Genomic DNA, 19919 nt, shown 5'->3' on the forward strand with positions numbered 1-19919 from the left:
ACCCTGCACTCCCCCTTCAGACCCCCTCAGCCGCCCGTTCCCGCCGCCGCCGCCGCCCCTCAGGAACTGCCGCCCCACCGCCGCCGTTGAAAGGCCCCGCCCCTCCCGCCCGCACCCTGCACAGTGACGTCGCGCGCCGGCCCCACCCCTCACCGGGGGCTCCGCCCCGCTGGGCCAATGGGCGCGACGCGGCTGCGCGCAGCGGCGGCGGCGGCGGCGGGGACGGCGGCGGGATGGCCGTAGCGGGCGGCGGCGGCGGCGGTGGCGGCGGCGGCGGCGGTGGGGACGGCGGGAGCAGCGGCTGAGGGGCGCGTAAGATGGCTGAGCTGCGGGAAGGGGAGCGGTACGGCGTGTCCTGCGGGAGAGAGGCGCCGAACCTCACGGTGCTGCACGTCAAGCTGACCGAGACCGCTCTGCGGGCGCTGGAGAGCTACCAGGGCTGCAAGGTGAGGGGTGGCCGGGCGCCGGGCTCTGCATGCTTTGGGTTGTCGTGTTTTTCCGTGTGTGCGTCCCCGCGTGGGGCTCGCCGGGCAGCCTCGGCCGCGCCCCCCTCCCCCCCCCCCCCCTTCTCCCGTGGGGGTCCCTCCCGCAATATTCGCGGTGGTGGGTGTGCAGGTGCCGTGGCCGCCCAGGGCTGGGTCCCCACTCGTGCTCCGTGGGCTCCTGGGGACGCAGCCGTCCCGGTGGAAGGCGCCCCACGGAGAACGGGTCCGAAGCGCCCGGTGGAAGTTGGAGGTTGTTGCACGTTCTCTGCGCCGGGACGCTTCGTAAACTTCCAGTAGCGCTTCGGCGTGCCTCCTGGCTAAAATTAATGAATTTATCGCTGTGCGTTGTATTTGTGCGAGTCGCCTGCCAAGCGCCGCTGCGCTGTCACGGCGGGTGAAGCAGCCCGGCAAGCGGGCAGTGGCAGGGGCTCCTGCAGGGCTGCGAAAGGCTTGCAGCCAGCGTGCGTCCGTGCCGCGTTTAAAAGTGACTCAGGTATTTGATATTTGCAGTTGCAGCCGCGTTTCGTGGTGCCGGGATGCTTGCAGCTAATCTAAAGTCATTAGTTCAGGACGAACGAGTTCTGTGCTCTCGGGAAGGGATGCCTTCCCGCAGCCGGTGGGGTGCAGGTGGGACGCGCTTCTGGGATCGGAGCACTTCCCTTGTGATGGGAGCCGAGCGTTGAGGAGCTTGGCTCTTCGTCTTGGGTATTTCACGCTGTAGTTGGGAGCGGAGATCCCGAAAGGTTGTGCGTACCTTGTGGAAGTGCGATAGGTGATGTTGCGGTTTGAAATCAGACACTTCTGCATGTTTGAACGCATGACAAGTTGGAAATTGTGCTGACTGTAATAAAGCTGCTTTCTTTACTGCAGGTAAATACATCTCGGAAGAGGTTTAATTATTTCTGATTTATGAAACAACTTGGGTAAATTATTTACCTGTGTTTTTTTTCTAAACCAGGATCAATTTCCAAGTTAAGGTAATTTTGCATGAAAAATGAGTACTACATGCCTAATCATCAGGATATTGCAACCTGAATAAAGAGTTATTTGTGGTCATTATGATCAAGAAAATAATTGCAATTCTTTTCTGTGTTTACTATTTCTTCATCTCCCTAACTGTAAATGAGACTCTAACTCTTCCTGCATGTCTGCTTTCCATAATCAGGTCCTGCTGGAGTTTGAATGTGCCATTTGAGCAGTGGCAAGTGGAAGAATAATACAACATAAAAACTTCAAGCTTTGTTGTTCTAGCCTCTGGGATTTCTGAGTTTGGAAAGGGTCATCTTTTAAACTATTCAGCCAAATCACACATTTCTAACTTTGCACTGGCAGGAAAACCTCCTGTGGCACTGTTCAGGAAGTGATCCTCAGAGTTATCTCATTGCAGATGCTTTTTGGTTTGTTTTATTAATATTTGACAAGAATATCAGCATCAAGGGGAGGAATGACGGAGGGAGAAGAAGCTATTTCTTTCTGTTGTCTCCATTTTAAATAGGTCCGGCTGTGATCTGCTAGCTCACATGTCTGTCCGGTGCTGGAGGAGGACAGGATTGATGGTCTGTAGCTGGTGATACCTTCCTTCTCCCTAGCTTAATGCTCAGCTGCGTTGCTGACCCATTTCAGTTCTGACTGTGCAGCTGAAAAATTTGCAATGAAGGCTTAAAATCAGCATTGGCTTAAAATCAGAACTGGGGAATGCAATAAAGGGAATGCAAGGAAGGTAACCTACAGCTGTACTGCTGCTTCTGTTCTGTGCCGGAAGATCTTATCTGTGTAATACAAGTTGTATCGCAGAAAGCGTGTAGAGGTGAGAAATCAGGATAACCCTCTGATGACCTACTTATCCCACCACCTGTAGAACCTAGGCAGCATGTAATCAGGCTCTGTATACTTAATTGCTTAACGTTCAAATTTAAAGTCTGCATAAAGAATGAAGCACTCGCTCCTTGTTGTTACCTCTGCTCAGGGTTTTCTTAGCTGGCATGGCAGTTACAGAAAACTCAAGACTCTTAAATTCTTACATTAAAAACATTTAACTTCACCTCCACCTTCAGAAACACAGAACAGAGATTGTATCTCTTTGGCAGGCCTGATCTTTGCAGCTTAGCATTGGTGAGGACAAATCCTGATTCCCTACTCACTTTATGCGCTCCATCATCGTGGCCTGGGGTCAACTGGATTCGGATGATGGACGGCATTCTTGCCTAGATTTCCTTTGACAATATTGATCAGCGTGCTTTAAGATCCTTGAGCATCATCTGTGGCAGTATTAATTTAAAGCATGGCTGATTTTTTTTTTAAATCAAGTTCTATTTAGTAGGGAGCAATACTTTGGCTTTAGTTCGGTGAAGTGCCGTGTGTTGCCCTCAGAGGCCAGAGTTGCAGCCGCTCCGCAGGAGAGAGCAGCGAGAAGTGCAGGATGACTTGCCCTGGTGCGGTATCTATGTCCATTGGCAGGTGAGATGTCCGGGGTCCTGCTCTAAAAGCAAGGCTGAGCCGTCCCTGCCCACCTCGGGCAGAGCCGTGCCTGCCGGTGGGACCGCGTTCCAGGGCTCGGCTGCTCTGGCATCTCGCTGCTGCCGGATGAGGCTTTGCTGGCCTTGGTACATCATCTCCCTCCATCCCTCGTATTGCCTTCTGGGACATTTTTGAACCAATTTATTTGGTTGTGGGGTTCTTTTATTTCTTTTTCCACACTGGTTTAGTGCTGGATGGAGAAGCATGAGAGTTAAACGCGGTGGGAGGGCACAGAGAGCACGTGGCCAGGATAAGCGGTGGGAGCAGAACCTCCCTTTTTCAGTGGCAGCTAACTGATTAGATTAGCTCAAGTTATAGCATGCACCTCCACCCTCTGTGCAGAAACTTAGCCCAGCAAAAAGACAAAAATCACTTTTTACTGGCTTAGCTGTGAAGTTGGCTTACTATATGATCCTCAGAAGCAGTATAAAGAGAACAGGTTAAAGAGAAATGGAGTCGTTTTACCTTGGTGCACACAGAGCCTCTCATCTGGCTTGGCTACAGCATATAATTTCACTCTCGCTGGTGGTGGCCTGACCTAATCTGCTGACTACTCTGAAGCAGATCAGAGAATACTGCATTGAGTAGTGTCTGCAGAGCTGTGGGGACAGCGCTGCCGTCAACTGATGTGGCTTTTTGCAGGATTAATGTCCGTCTACAGTCCTGTTTCAGCTGTGCTTCTCGAGGTAAAAGCAGCTGGACGTGTGTATTTTATTCTGCGTGCTGTTAAAGCAAAGGTTTTGGCCTGTAGAATCTGAGCTTTTCAAACCAAAGGATAATTGTGACTCTTAGGAATCTGTTTTGCATTTAAGTTTTTATTCCTCAGGCAGTCATTGGGATGTTCCAGCTGCAGAGCTGCTGAGTCAGTAAGCATGTGAAACACAATCTTTGCCTGATGTTTCCCCACTCTAAGCAATTGGAATGGAGTCACAGGGCTCTGCCGTATTTCGTTTACCAGGGTCGAATATTCCCATGGCTTGTATCAGCCTCAGATGGCCAGGGTTTGGGCTGGGGGTTAGGAAACTCATTTGTTTGAAAGGTTTGGCCTTTTAGGGAGCTCTGGCAGTGTCCTGCTGGGAATGAGGATGCGCTTCCGCTCACAGATGGGGCAGATGTCTTAGGTTTCGCTTTTTTGCTTTTGAGGCCAGCTCTAAGGTGGACACCTTGTTAGTCTTTTCAAAACGGTAGCTTGCATGTCCCCACAGTTGTGCTGGATTTGGATTAAGGTGTGTAAGGATGGGCTCTGGCACCTGCGGTGGGGAGATGCTACCCTAGATGAGCGGCTGGGGGGTTAACAATGTGGGACTTGGCTGGAGGGGGAACTAAAGGTGGTGACACAGGAAGACTGGGAAGATAAGCCCTAGGAAAAGAGAAGAGCAGACTGGGGTTAACTGGGAGTGATGGTGAAGACTGTGAGCAAGAATTATTAGGAGCTCTGAGTGGGCAGCCAAGGGTTGAGGTCGGCTGGTTATCGTCCCTCCTGTCTCCCATGGAAGGGAATGGGGTGAAGTGAGCTAGCAGCGAGCAAAAGCATGGCTGGAAGAGGTTGAGGGAAGAGACTGAAGATCATCCTAGGAACAGGAGCGTGCAGGAGAGTCTGGTTCCTGCCGGGCACTTCCAGAGCCTACAGCGGAGCTGGGAGAGCCCAAGTTGTTCTGTTCTGCTGTCGGCACATAAATGAAAATCTGCCACTAGCATGTTTGCCACCGATATCCAAACTGCAGGGGAGTGATGTTCACTTCTGTGCAAAAGAAGGGATGTGCCTATGTGACATCTCTGTGTTTTTGCCTCCCAGTTGCCAGTCTAAATATACTGATGGAGAGTTGATGGTAGGTTGTGTGTCTGTTTTCGTTTGATTTCTTGAAATCTAAGACTGCTTGTATCTTAATGTATGATGTAACTGATAACACAGAGTTAATCGATTCGAGCAATACAAGTATTCATTATAAATGCATTTTCATCGATGACTGGTTGATTGCAAGCTCTTTTGAACCTGTTTTCTTATGGCAGGAAGGCCTGGGTGACATCACTCCCTGTGTTTTTGTGTTGTCACTAACTTCTGAGTCCAATTTCAAACAAATCTGTTAGTGGGGGAAAAAAATCTTAATCCCTTCAGTTTCTTTGGGGTAGCTGGGTGGTAGCTGTAGTTCTTCCAGTGGTGTTGATGCATTACCTTCCTGCAGAATTCCTACCTCGTCTAGCGCACAGGACTGCCCTGGATAAATCAGAGGTTTGGTATGAAGTGACTAAGGTGTGTATCCTGTTTCAGATGTCAGAAGGTTGTGGCTGATGAGACACGGGACTGCAGGAAAAACCTAGGGCAGTTAAACACTGTCCTAGCAAATGTGATGGCTTGATGGCAGTGCCTTGCCTGCACCCTGCACAGGTGATCACCGGAGACACAACTGAGCTGAACGTCCAGAGTGAAATTTGGAGATGGCTTGAACTGATTTGAGGTTTCATGACTCCTGACAGGGGAAAGTCCTCTTCCACGTCTTCCCATTGGAGAAAACTACTCATTTAACTATTTTTTGGGAATGTCTTCCTCTAGGTTAGCGAGCTGAATGAGGTTATGGAAGAGACCCACAAGTGCTGGAGGGAATGGGTAGAGAAAGGAGCCGGACCTTCCTCTTTCAGGCACCATGGGCTGTTGACCAGTTGATGGCCATGCAGCAAGAATACAACTTTGTTTTCTGATACAGCTAAGTAGATCTATTTGTCAGCTTCCCTAGGAAGGGCAGTCCCACCTTTTAAGCCAGCACCTCCACCGTTTTCCCTCTCCCAAGGCTGCTCCTGTCCGGCCCCAGGGCTGCAACATCAGTGCTGTGGCTCCAGGAGATGGGGCGAGCTGATGAGATGCACCAAGGAGGCCCATTTTCCTCTGCATCTGCACGCTGCTTCTGCTTACCTTGTCCTGGTGCCAGTGCTGGCAGTCCGGTTTTGGCACCGGATGGTCGAGTGCTCCCTTTGGCAGCATCCCTCGTGTAGACTGCCACGGCTGTGCGCTGTTCGTGGGTACAGTGGAGGGAACCAGGAGCTACAGGTGAAAATATCAAGTGCCAACGAGTTTCAGTGAGAATCAGAACTTGGGTTTTTCACATCTGACACCCAGAACCAGCAGGTAACACAGATCGTAATCGCCTCTTTCTGTTACCGCTTGTAAAATGGTAGTAATGCCTACTTATGGTGAGTAGGAAGATAAATGGACTGGTATTTGTGAAGTACTCTTGGTGTAACACTGTGTCCCTTAGGGTTTGTATAGTAACTGAGTCATGGAGCCCTGTGCTGAGGTTTTTTCAATGTTTTGGGTTTTCCTGCTTACAGAGGACTGTCCAGATGGCGTGAAGACATTGTATATTTAAAAAAAAAACCCAAACACCAACAAAACAATGTAACTCCAAAACTAATCAGAATGGATACACCAAAGGAGGCTAAATTCGTGTTGTATCTCCATATCCATGTATGAAAATGGCTCTGCCACCCCACAGCGTGGTTGTTTCAATATATTACACGTTTGCAGGTCAGAGTTGGCAATTTCGTTCAGTGCAGCCTGGCTGGCTGCTTTGGTTCCTCGGTCCTTGCGGCCGCTGGGAAGCGTGATGTGACTGATGCGCTCGCTGGAGTGTGTACGTAAGGAGGGATCCTCCGTGGTGGTGGTACGCTGTCTGTAGTAATTTAATGGACTTTATCAGTGCAGGTAGTCTTTGCTTCCAAATGCTTTTTCTCCTCCTTGCGAGGAGATCTCTGTAATTCCTCAGCATAAGTTGTGCTGAGGCACAGCCGTGCTTTGAATTGACAAATAACTTTTTTGGGCTCAGTGGGCGGCTGTAAGCCCCGAGGCAGGGAAGAGAAGCTGCTGAGAGGAGGGGAGGGGGGAAATCCTTAGGATGACATTGCCAGAGAGCACCGGTACCTTGTTCTAGCCTCCTGCATAATACATAGCTCTTCAAAAATTATCGAAGCGTATGAAAAATTTTATTATACATCACAATCTCTAATGTGCTGATAGGAAGGCATCTTCTGCTCACTCTGAGTCAACGTGCCTGAAAAACAGTAGATAATTAGCTTCATGTACAAGGGTGGTGCCTTATAAATATCTGAGTTATTTGCAGTGTGCCATGTGTGCGTGCAGATCTCGAGTCTTGCGAGCAGACGCAGTCCCTGCCCAAAGACTATTAAGCGAAATAGTGGACCTGGAGAAGAAAGCCAGCTAGCTCTTGAGTTTTTGCCCCACAAATTAGAGATTTAAGACCTGACTGTCACAGGTCCTCTAGCTAATTTTTTTTTTAACCAGTCCTGTGTAAGGAGAACTTATTCCTTATCTTAAATAAAATCTTCAGATGTAAATAAAGAGTAATTACTGAAGTGAAGTGTGCTTGGACCTGTTTGTAGCTTGGTTTTCAGCTGAGCTGATGCCTGATTATTCCCACTCCTTAGCAAGGCGATGCACGCGTTGCTCCAGCTGTTTCGGGTGCTAGCAGTTTTTCCAGGATCACTTCCTTGGATTAACTAGGCGGGACTCTGGAGTTTATGCCCCAGGTGTGGGATCGTAGGGTTTTCAAGTTTGCACTGTTCCAGAAGTTTTGGGCTGAACTGGCCAAACTGGTGAGAGTGCATTGGGAAGAGGGGTTGGCTCACACGTTAGGTGAGAGGTGATGCCGGTCAGATCGGCACCAGAGGAACAGTGTGCAGAAATGGGTCTGGCTTAGTGGTGGCTCTTCAGGGTGGAAGTGAGTCCACCTCTGATTTCCCAGGTGTCAGTCCTGGAGCCAGTTTCACTTAACATGGTCAGCAGTGGCTTGGAGAAGGTACTGAGATGTCAAACCTTGGGGGCAATACTTGGATTTCTCAGGTGATGAGAAAGTGGTGCTGAGGAGCTCGGGAAAGACCTTGCTAATCTGGATCGGTGGCAAAAAAGGAGATATATGGTTTTCACCATAGGTAAAGTAACATGTAGGGGAAAAATAAGCTCTGCATGACTTGAAAGTTGGAATGGGCAGTTGCAGCTCCAGAATGAGAGATCTTGGAGTCGCTATGTCCAGTCCTTGGAAATCATTTGTTCAGTGTGCGTCGTCAGCCAGAAAAGCTAGCAAAGAGCTGGGCACCATCTGGGAGGGCATTAAGGGTGATGGAGAGGGTCCCTTTGGTGCTGTGTAAAGCTCTTGGGCACCCACCTTTCAAGTCCCCTGTGCAATCCTCTTTTGTGAGGGATGCGAGGGAGGAGAACTGTCCTCTGCTCGCTCTCTCCAGCTGTAGCAGCTGCCTTGCAAGGAGAGACCGTGGAGGCTGGGGCTCTCCACTGGGGACTGAAGGATACGGGGCTGCAGCTCGGGGAATCGTAGGTGACGTGATGGTAGAGCTGATACTGCCCGTATCTTGCAGTACTGGAGCGAGAGGGCAGCTGATGGAACCAGAGATAAAAGTAAAGCAGGTGGGTCTGTTCACCTGTTGGATGGTGGACTTCTGCACCTTGCTGTCATAGGAGGTGGGAGGCAGGCAGTACCAGGGAGTTTGGACAGGGACTAGACTAATTCGTGGACAGCAAGTGTGTAAATGGATGCAGAACAGGGCTAGTGAGGCTTGCACCCTCTAACAATCCTAACAAGGGCGGGCGGTAGGGAATTACGAGGGGCATGGGCATGGGAAATTGGTGGGACTCCTGGTCTCCCTCAGAGAGCCGCTTCTCCAAAACTTCACGCTCTTCGCTGCGAGAAAAGAAATGCAGGAAAACTGGGTGATCCTGGGGCAGCAGAGGGAAGGGGGGTTTGGAGAAGCGCTTCCTGCATCCGTGCTGAAGCCTGAGGTCCCTGTGGTGGTGGTTCAGAGCAGTCGGCTCGTCGGACGTGGGGGGTGGCAGAAAGTTTGGCTGGAGGGCCAAGGTCCCCTGCCCTGCTCCCTGCCACAGCAGCCTGCTGCTCCAGACCACCTGCCGTCAGGTAGGTGAGACCTTTCTGCTTGATGCCCTGCTAAATTCAGATTTTTTTTTTTTTTAATGGCATTTTCTCGCACTGAAGCAGGAGAGGTGGCTGGTTACGCCAGCACGGTTTCTCCGGCTGAAAAACCAGCTTGTGTCAAATTCTGTGAGTCGCTGTAAGAAGGTGATCGCTGCTGCATGGTCCTATGCAATCATTGCATCGGTGTTTTGTGAATTGCCTTCATACGTTAATTTCTGCGTGGAGCATTAAAATTCATTCTGGAAAACCTCAGACAAGGGTTAGGATTCATAACTATGCGCCAGACTTTGCATATGTAACTCATTGCATTTTTAAATGAGTTTACTTGTATGTGCTGGTTAAGCAGATAGATACATTCGTAATCTCAAACTCATCTCGCTTCTAAAGCTTTCTGGCTTTAAGTCAGAAGGTTTGTGGAGCAGACGAATTTGCAGCGAGCCATTTCAGGGCTTAAGGTTGTGCGTCTTGTTGCCTGCTGCATAACTTGAGGTAGCGTATAGGCCTCTGATCGTGGTAAAAAAAAAGCATAGTAATTTTTAAAAACACCACCGCCAATTTGTGTGGGAACTCCGGCTCTCCAGTGGTATTATTTCTGCCTGAGCCCCTCTCCGGGATTTTGCGGCATCGAGTGATGCTCACAGGTGATGTTGAGCACCGGTGAGGCTCAGCTTAGTCACGCACTCCTGCTGCCTGCCCTCCGCCGGCTCCAGCTCTCGCTGGCACCTGTGTGAGCAGCATCAGCTCATCGTCAAGCCCGGCGTGGGGAGTTTTCTGCTGGATGAGTGAGATGGATTTTATTGCAAAAGGGCGAGACAAGTGCAAGTGAAGGAGGAGGAACCTGTGGCTGGAGGGAGGAGAGGACAGGGGTTGGATCTAACTCGCCTTTCCAGTGATGCCGAGTCCTGAGTGGCACCTACAGCTTAGGTCCATAAGCACTTGCTTTTGCTGGAATAAAGTCTGTGTTCATTAGGATTTCATCCTTTGGTGCAACTTGTTCGGTTGAAGTGTTTGCAGTGGGTTGGCAAACTCCCTGCAGTACCCTGTGGACAAAGCCTAGCAAATTGAGCTAGTCAGCATAGCTGCCCTATGTTTTTGTGTCCAGCAGCATAATTTCAGGATTCAGTAAAGCTGAGCAAAGTCAGCATTGCTGCTAAAACGGGATATTCTTATCAGTGGGCTCTTGCTGGTACTGGTAGTGTTGCTGTTTGGGCTGTGTCGAGGAGCAGATCTGACCAGAAGCCAGCTTGTGACAGAGAAAAGTAGTTTCCAACTAGCAAGCTCCTTGATTTTTTTGTTGTTGTTGTTTCCCCCCCCCCCCCCCCTTAACATTTGCAAGTCTTCATGGACTGCAGTGTCAGCACAGAAGCAGCGCAGGACACTTCCATCCTCGCAGGTCAGGAACAGGCTGCGCTTGGTGCTGTGAAATGACAGAGACAAGGTGCAGGTGGCTTTTGTTATTTTTGGCCATATTGCGTATTTCCCTTGGCTGAAGAAGCGAGGACTGTTTGGGGGAGCTCAGAAGTTTTTTGGAGCCAGTTTGATTGTTCTGAATCTCTTTTCGTCTTTAAGACATGTGCTAGCTGAGGTTAATTAGCTCAACTTTAGAATGTAAGAGCAGAAAAGGGGTGCTAGTCCCTGCCTTGCTGAGGACAGCCGGGCTGTCCGCACTGCTGGGAGCAGCACGAAAGGTGCTGCGGTGGGAGGCTTGGTTTCCAGCGTTGCAAGTGCTCCTGGCAGTACTGGTGCGTGCATGGGGGTCCAGGCAAACAGATGGTCATCTCTGACAGTGGGAAGCGACGGGGGCCTGAGCGTTGTCCTAACGAGGAAAGCCATCGTTATCAAGACCTTTCGAGTAGGCAGGTTGCCTGTGTTAATCACGCAACTCGAGCTGATACCCAGAACTCAAGTACATGTAAAAATGGTGTCATTGAATAGTCCTTTCAGAAACGAAGCCAATCCCAATCCGTAAGCGACCGGGACAGCAGGGCAGGGTTTGGGAGGGGGAAAGCGTGCCGTTTTGGACTCCCACATTCAGTGGTACTTCGGGCAGAAGGAGGGGTTGTTTTTCCTTTCAGGGCCAGCAGATACCGTTGTACAACTGTCGGCATCTTCTCGGACTCCCCGTGGCGCCCCGGTGTCCTTGCTGAGCGCGATAAAGCACCGGCTCTCGCGCTTCTCGGCACCGAGCGGAGGAAACCCTTGGTGCTGCGAGGAGCCCGGGACCTGCTGCTGGAGCCCTGGCCGCTGCTGCCCGGTGGGGTCTGCATCATGGTACGGGCACGAGGAGCCCTCCGGTTTGCTGTGGGCGCATCCACCTTCTCTTTCTGCAGCGGAATAACTTCTGCCGGAGCGCGGAGGTTTGTCATTTTGCTGACATTGTACTTATTTTCTTTCTCTCGTAGGACCATGTTTCTTCTCAACCTTCAGTTCAGTTTCAAGGATCTCAAGGGGTGAGTATTTTGTACTCTTGTTAAATTGGAAAATAAATGCAGTGTAGATTAACCACTTTCACTTACTTAAAAAAACCAAACCTACAGACGTTCTTAAGATCTGCTTAATGCCAGCTATGTTTCATTGTATGTTTACTTAAGAGTTGTAGCTGAAAGCGGAAGAGAATCATGCTTTAGGTATGCTTCTTTTTTATCTTGCTTTTGTCACCTTTCAGCCTAAATTTGAAAGCAATGGGAATAACTTGTAAGTCATCAACTGCATGGTGCAAATTTAGTATTTTAAAATGGACTTTAAGTGGTTGGTTTCAAGGTGTGAAGCAGAACTGCTGTTTTGAGGGGCGGGATTTTGTATACCACAGATACTGATGGTTCTTCACCCATTTCTGAAACTCTAATAAAACAGAATATTTCAGGCCTGTTGAAGAGTTGAAGGAAAATATGAGGAAATTTGGCCTCCTAAAGGCCACAGGTCTTGTTAAACAATCAATCAGTGGTGCAAATTGGGGAACTAAAGCTGAAGGTAAAATTAAATACAGGCTATGATCTCTAAGTAGAATGATTTAAGATTTTGGGTTTAATATTTAAACTTTAAGGGATGGCTAAAGAGTCATTTTTAAAGACTGAAGTATGGATTGTGCCTTTTGTGCTGTTAGCCTTAATTCAGATCCATTAACTGATCCAGTTTTCCATGTAGCTGCGTGGTGCTTGTGTAGAGATAGCCGGGAAGGGATGAGAGAAGGATGGGTAAGGTCTTTATGCTGGTGTGAGGAGGTACTCCTGCCCGCAGGTGTGAAACTACAGTCCTGGTCTAGTATCAAGTTTAGTTGCAGGGTACTCAGATGCTGGGAGAATCATATCTGTAACAAAGCTACTTGTGCAGACAAGAGTCTCTTAATACTGCACTTGTAAGAAAATCCTTTCTCGTTATAGGTTATTCGCAATTTAAACTATACTGGCAAATATTTAAACTATATTGGCAAAGGAATTTCCTTGCTAGAATGAATAACCATCTTAGTTAAGAGAATCAGCCAAAATAGCTGTACCGGGAGAGAGTGGCTGGGAGCACAGATCGATTTGAATTCGTGCTGCCATCAAGAGGGAAGTCATACTTGCTAATTTGGCTGGGAAGTAATCCAGTAAAACGGACTAGCCGGCCCCGCCGATCGGCTTCTTGACCTGCCGGCCGTGGCGGCAGGCGCACGAGTGCTGCAAGGGATGGAGCAGGAGCTGAGTTCAAAATAAGCTCTGGGAGTATAAATAATTAACCTAGCTGTTAGCGTGAAGTTCTGCAAGTAGTACGCTGTGAAAGAAAAATTACCAGCACGCTTTATCTACCCTGCACCCTCTCTTTCTCTGCAAAAGTTCACGTGCTGCTTTCTCCCATGTGCTCTAATAGCAGCTTTAAAGCAGCAGTATGTGAGGTTTGAGATGTTACGAGGCTGGGGGAGACTTTGTTTCTCAGCTGTAAAAAATCTGGGGATTTTATCAAAAGCTGTCAAAATCTGGGGTCACAAGACTGCTGAAGAGCCAACTGTTAACTTACAATGGTGTCACCCTTATTTCTATTAAAAAGTTAATCCAGGTATGTGCTTTTTCATTATGAAACTTAACAGTAAGGTCTGCTCCCGTGGTCTATGAGATGGAAACATCTGCAGGGACTTTGCTTCTTGCTGCAGAAGCAACAATCTCTTACGGTACTTTTAAAATCTGTCCGTAATTCAGGAAATGCAAACTAAGGAATTTATTACAGGAGATGCCTAGATCCTAAGTCTCTGCAATAGGGAGAGAAATTTAAGGTCATTAAGGCAGATGGTAAGTTAAAACAGGACATTTACTACTGTACATGCAGCAGGAGGGAAATGGTTAGCTCGTTATTTGTGTATATTGTGCAGCCACATTCTGAGTATTTCCAGACTACGCAAATTGCATGGCAGAGGACTGACCTGGCCCTTTGAAAGGCCTGCATTCCTCTTCTGGACTGGTTTCCAGTTGGAGGTTTCTGGAGTGAAGAGCGCTCAAGGTGCGTTTGTCAGTGCCAAGGCGTTGCAGGTTAGCTGCAACAGCGAGGCGTTTCCTTAAATGCTGCTTGAAAACAAATAGTGATTTCATTTGTCTCTTGAGAGTACTTCCTCTGCAATTCAGGCAACTGTCTAACTCCCAGCTGAGGATAAAATACTAGCATTAAAAAAAAGGTTTGGTTTTTGGTTTTTTTTTTTTAAATATTCCATCTGTAGTTACAGACGTTCTAGTCCCAGTCCTCTATGGATGATGGGAAGGGCTGGAGTGGAGAAATTAAAGGCGCTTTCTGGCTTGGGGTTGTCTAGAGTTGTGTTAGATGTGGGAATTGAGAAAAGGAGCCTTACGCTAGGAGAGGCAAGGGAGGAGCTTTTATTTCATGTATATGTTTCACAAGAAGCTAAGATTGGTGTCAAAGGGGTTCTGCAGTCACTTTGCAAAAAAAAAAAAACCAAAACCAAGCTTAATTTTTTTCTGTTGTACAGTAGAGTTGCTCTGAAGGGATCTGAAAAGTGTTAGAAGCATATAGATGATCTCAGAAGGCGCAATAGCAAATCCAGTGATGCAGTAAGATGGTTTGTGTTCGGTATGATGATAAATCATCTGTGCGTGCTGCATAGTTAGCCTCTAGATGCTCTTCAGTACGAGAACCACTGAAACTGCTTTGGAACAGTTTGCGCTAAACACAGCTAAGAACTCTGTGATTTGTGAATTAATGAAATATCTGTGAGTGTTAAACTTCTGCACCAGAGCACAGGTCGGCCCCTGAAAGGGAGAACTTTTCCTCCGGGAACACCTTACTCCCAAACAGTCTGGACGATAACATCTGCTGGTGGCTGAGATAGCTGGAGGAGACGGAAGGACTGCAACAAATGGATCATTATGGTGATACAGATTAGCTTTTAAGAAATACCTTGTAATTAAACATTTTGGAGTACACCTAGGCAGCCTGGAGAATGTAGCAGATATGCTGTGCTAGATACAATATCCCTGAGGCATGTGAATATTGGCAATTGACTTGTAATGCAGTAGGGATAAGTTTAAAGGGGAAAAAAAAAAAAAGTCTGTTTATAGTCCAGCGTACTTCTGCAGTGATAATGTTTCAAACAACCGCGCTTTCCCTGCTGTGGCTTCCCTCCTGTGTTTTTTAACTGTCTCTGCTGTGTCCTGCAACTTGCAAATACATTTCTTATATAGAGACAAAATTTGCGACGCGTGCACCGTACCTGCAGCCGGCGACGTCCTCCATCTCCTGCTGCGATGCACGTGCCTCCGGCTGCCGTGGGGCAGCCACCGCGATCTCGCCTTCCTCCAGCAAGCGTACAAAACCAGTCGCCTGGTTGGGGGAATTCAGCATCACGCTGAGTCCTCCGGCTCCAGTTTAGGGACAGTAGTTGCTTGCCTTGCTCTCTGTCCCTGTGCAAACTTTTGGTCCTTGTGCCGGAGGAAGGTGCAGCAGCGTGGGTGTCAGGGGCAGCGGTCGCAGCCCCCGAGTGAGGAGCTTTTCTGCAGCAGGTCGGTGACAAATTCCTGCTGGGTGGCAATGAATCCAGGACGGTGCCCAGCGCTCGGGTCCACACGGGTGAACTGGTGCATGAAGGTGAACTGCATGGATTTGGGGGAGCAAATATTAAGTTCTTAGAAAAAAGGCCAGAGAGAAAAAAAAAGGAAGGAGAGGCAGAGAATGAAACTAAAAGTCTTCTCCCTTCAGGTTATCCATTTGTCTACAGGTCAGCACAATGAGTAAAATGTATACATTTGAAATGGTTTTTATGTAGTAAAATATTTAATTTTTTTTGCAAGGCAGCCATATGTAGTCACATTATTTCTGTAGAAAGGCATCTTAATTTCCTTTTTGAAAGGGACGTTGGCCACTTATGTTCTGTAGTGTAGATCTAATGGAGGAGGAGGAGGAGGTTTAGTACTTGAAGGAAACGGCATTTTGCAAAAAGACTGCTAGTATTAAAACGAAAACAAAATCAGCGCTGAGATTTTTCTCATGTTTAAGAGCAGTTTTTTGAAGTTCCAAATTGGTCAAGTAGGTTTCTGGAGCACTTTTGTCTCCTTGAAGGTGCAGGCTGGGTGTCTGCATTAATGCAGACAAAGGAGCAAAGTTTTAAGCTTGGGGGCAAGCTTACCTGGGCAGAAGCTACTGTAGCAAAGATCCAAATGATGCTATGGTAAAAGTTGTCCCTCTTGGGATTTGTAAAAGTGGAAGTTACGTGAAACATGGCAGAATGTCCCTGCTGAGCAGAACAGTGCCTTTCCCCAGTAGCAGGGGTTTGCCCCTTGGCAAACAAAGCGTTGCTCTAAAGAAACTGTGAGTAAACTTCAGCTCAGAAAATGGATTAATCAGAAATGTCTCTCAAAAAAATAGTAGGAGCCTAACTTGAAGGGCCCTGCAACTGCTAGTTTAAATGCTTTAGTCTTGTTGTGGAGGCTTATGGTGTGAGCTGGGTGCTGGTATGGATGCCCGCACAGGGCAGGAAGCAGATTCCAGCTCAGGCTTGTAAGGTACCAAAACCTGTCCTTACAAGTAAGGCGTTGGGGGAAAACCACTGGTGAGATGGTAAGGTTGGAAAGATTCTGAGAAGAGACAAAGGAGAGAGAGGACTTGAACACATCTGCTGAGCGGCGGCACCTAAAAATACAGTGCTCGCGTCAACCTGGTGACATGATGTCGTACCGCGGAAGAACAAGAGGAGAGCGTGGGTAGATGTGTTCAGAAAGAGAAGAGATTAAGTGACTCAGGCTTGGAGAGCAAAATATGTCTGGCCTGTGTTGAAGGTGCTATAACAGCGCATGGTGTCAGCGGGAATGATGGAAAAGAGGAGGACAGAAGTGACAAAAAGCTACGAGCCAGAGAAATTAGACTGAGTCTGCACAGGAGCTTCAGGAGGAGATTATGAAAACTGTTGTTACGTTAGAGAGCCAATGAGGATGATATGTCAGAGCGAGAGAGGGTAATGATAGATCCGGAAATCAATTACCAAGAGGAAGGGATTAAAGTCAAGGATCTGAGTTGTTCTAGTGGATATTCTCTATTACTAAATCCATTGGATGGTAAGAAATTGCAAGCCAGTTTGAGGACGTGGAATTTAAAGTGATTTTTTTGAAGTAGGCTGCAGAGGGTCAAGAGTGCTCGACACTCATCCTGAAGTGCTCCAGCCTGGCCAGTGGTGACACTGGGTCCGAGTCAAAGCCCAGCACGCCGCTCCACGTGCATGTCGGACCGGTGTGCTGGTGCACGTGTAAGGGTCTGCAGCCATGGGTTTTGCTGGGAAAACTCCCCCTGCAAAGGGGCGAAAGGCAGGAACAGGGTACCCCTGTGTGCCACGCAGCACGCTTCTGTTGATGCCCTCATCTGCCTGGCTTTCCCCAGGTTGCACAGGCGCTTGATCGGAGCTTTCCAGAGTTCATCTGAGTTTGTTTTAAGTCTTGACTTTTTTTTTTGTCAGTTAGAAGTGGAAGCTTATTTTCGTTTGAGAAGATTTAGAAGTGCTCTCTGCATTCTCTTCTTACTGCAAGCTGTTTGGAAACAAAACTTTACCGTTTTATCCTAAAGTCTCAAATTTCAAAAGTGTAAAAATTTTAAGACTTAACCTGCGCAGAACATCTGTTCTTCCACTGCTGTTTTCTGTGTCCTGTGCTAAGACCTTTTTTTCTTTTTAAATTCAAGAGGACCCTGTACCAACTCAGTCCTTCCTTCACGGGATTTCCTTTAGTGTATCCAAGCTGGCATCGTCAGAAGTTTCACTGTGTATAGATAAATAGGTTTGCTGTCCTTACTGTCCTGTGCACTGCTGTACTTACCGACACTTCTCTCTGCCCCTTGCTGCTAAACCGAACTTCAACAAAGCAGTTGTTGCTTTGTGTTTTAGCTAGTGATGCTCGAGGAAAGGAGGACCCTTCTGCAAATGCCATCGCTGTGCATTGTTGTTCATGAAGATGGCCTAGAAGAAAACTTTTTTCTTTTTCTTTTTTTTTTCTTTTAATTTCTTCTGTAGTTTTCTGCAAGGCACAGTCAAATGCTGTGGCAGGCCCAGGGAAAGCAGCAGGAACATGCTCGTGGAGCCAGGCTTCTTGCTGGCAGCCACCCATTAGGTTGGTTTCGCTGTGTTGTAAGAGCACACCTTGTCATATTAAACTGACACTAGTGTTGTTAAAGTCTCTCCTAATATTTGTGTCCTAAAAAGTCACATCAGTGCTGGAGATTCAGGCACTTGAAAGCAGGAGGTCCCTTATCCCATCATCCACTACATAACTCAGGTGAAAAATCTGGCAGTGAGGGAAGATTGTGGGGGTTGATTAAATTTATCTTAGAATTGTATGTAAACATAGATGAAATTGTTTTCTCTATGCAAGCTTAGAGCGGAGGCAGAAAGAGCAAATTTCCTGCAGTTGCCATCAATTAAGAATGATCTGCTCAGCAACTCCTGTCTTTTCAGCATGGATCTAGAAAATAGGCTTTCTGCATCTCCATTAGCCTGGAGAGATGCATTTGACATTAATGGTAAGACTTCCTGCATGCTTCTGTTAAAATAACGCAAATTCTGTAGGCCAAACAAGCAAGTTCTCAGTTTCCAGAACTGGAAAATAACCCTTCTGCAGTGGCTTCTGACACCACCTTTTTCACACATCACCTTTGACAAGGCCTATTAATCAGTGGATTCACTAAAGGTCGGGGGTGGTGGTGGGGTGTTAACTTTCTTTTTTCTTAACCGGAAAAGAAGGAGGGTGATGGTACAGATGATAAAGCCGTGTGAGAAGGCAGCTGTGAAGTAATGGGGAGAGGAAATGTCGAAGGGAAGAGTTTGAAACAAACAGCTGGTCACTGCGGAGCAGAAAATTTGGTCAAACCTGGTGGGGAAAACTGTTGAGCGTTCACCTGTTCTGCCTTAGGTGCATCTTAGCTTGTTTTTTCTTCCCCTTCAGTGCCTGTATTCTCCTGATACTGTTTCCTGCCCGTGCAGGAGAAGCACGTGTGGGTGGTACTGATAGCATTGCAGGGATGCTAAGACTTTTAGGCATGAGTGGGTGTTATTTACTGCTTCGTAAATCCTCGCCCATCGCAACTTATCTGTGTTAAGTTATTTTATGAAACAGAGCGGTGATATTCTTCGAGTGTTTTATCAGTTGCGGGCTTAGCTAGAAGCAAGCAGCTAAGACAGGTATTAAGACCCGAGCTGGGTGTTAGCTGGAACTGGGTCACTTGCCTGAGGGCTGCTGAGCGGCAAGGCGGGCGGTGGGAAGAGCAGCGAGGTCTGCACGTGTTGGGTGGGATGTACGGGGGAGCTGGCACAGGGCTTAGCACAGCTGCCTATGTGGGTGCGTTTTCTGGCGGTGGGGAGAGTATTTCGCGTGACGGGCTTCTCGCGTAAATGGGGAAAGAAGTAGGTGCACGGATAAATGTTTTTGGGCACGTGAGGAGAAAAATGATGCCCTGCCTTCCCATGCTAGTACATATTCTGGGAAGTATATAGGCTGCAGACTTGCCAACTCAGACCAGTTAGTTAACATGTTTGACGTTGGGCGACGTTAGGGGAAAGGTGCATGGTTCATTTTGTTAGGATGGTGCCTAAACCAGAGGGAGAGATTGTTGTGAACTGTGTTCATATACACCTGCTTTCAAGGCGTCCTCTTCCCTCGTCTGGACACGACCGGGGTGCCTCTTTGGATAAGGTGTCCAAACAGGCAGCTTCTCTTCAGAGGTTTCTCATCTCCTCTCATTGCCCTATTTGGCTGGCTGCTGGTAAGGATACAGTAGATCTAGTGAAGGATTGTGGCAAGGACTTCAATATTTCTGGGAGAAGAGTGTAGATCAGGTATAAATAATGGTGGGTGTTTGCTGTTCAGAAATCTCCCTCTTTGCTGTAAGAGAATATGGCAAATTCCTTTTCAGTGTATTGCATGCCACGTACCAGCCAGGATGCTCTTTACACGTGGGAGGTTGAATACAAATCAAAAGCAGCTTCTCTGAAACAAATGCGCTGACAACGGGCTTGCAGTGCTGCTTCCTGATGCAAACAAAAGTTTATTTTCTGTTATGGATGAATGTGGTTGCAATATGTACTTTCTTAATAAAGGCTTCTTGACCTTCTTCTGCAAGTATTGCTCAAATAGGAAAAACAAACTTTTTGCCACTATGTTTATCTCAAGCCGAATGCAGTATCTTAATGCTGATTAAGCCAAAAATCCTTGAACTGCCTATTGAACTTTTCAGAACCATATAATACAAATTTAAGGTGTAAAAACAGGACTGTTTATTCAAAACAGGAGGCTTATTTGCAGAAGTTGCTGAGTCTATAAACTACTTGAAGGTGTTATTTTGTCTTGCAAGATACAGAAAGAAATGGCAAATATGTCAACAGCAGTAAAACTTAATCTTAAGGGTTTGAGGTGACAGTACTTTTTGCAAACCTAGCTGTTGTCAGCAAGTTTATCCGGTTCAAGTATTGCTTTCTCTAGGTTGCTGAAAATGTTTAATATCCTAGGAA

The 19919-nt window shown here is 47.7% G+C and overlaps 1 protein-coding gene across 1 annotated transcript in view; it reads left to right on the top strand.

Annotated features, from left to right (window-relative positions):
• Positions 1–317: 317 nt before the first annotated feature.
• Positions 318–19919, top strand: part of ELL2 (elongation factor for RNA polymerase II 2) — a 41104-nt gene continuing 21502 nt past the window's right edge. Inside the window, 2 exon segments of the mRNA XM_050913022.1 lie at positions 318–446; positions 11359–11406. Of these exon segments, the coding sequence (XP_050768979.1) occupies positions 318–446; positions 11359–11406 (177 nt within the window).

This window comes from Gymnogyps californianus, chromosome Z (assembly GCF_018139145.2).
Source record: "Gymnogyps californianus isolate 813 chromosome Z, ASM1813914v2, whole genome shotgun sequence".
In the NCBI taxonomy this organism is placed as follows: domain Eukaryota; kingdom Metazoa; phylum Chordata; class Aves; order Accipitriformes; family Cathartidae; genus Gymnogyps; species Gymnogyps californianus.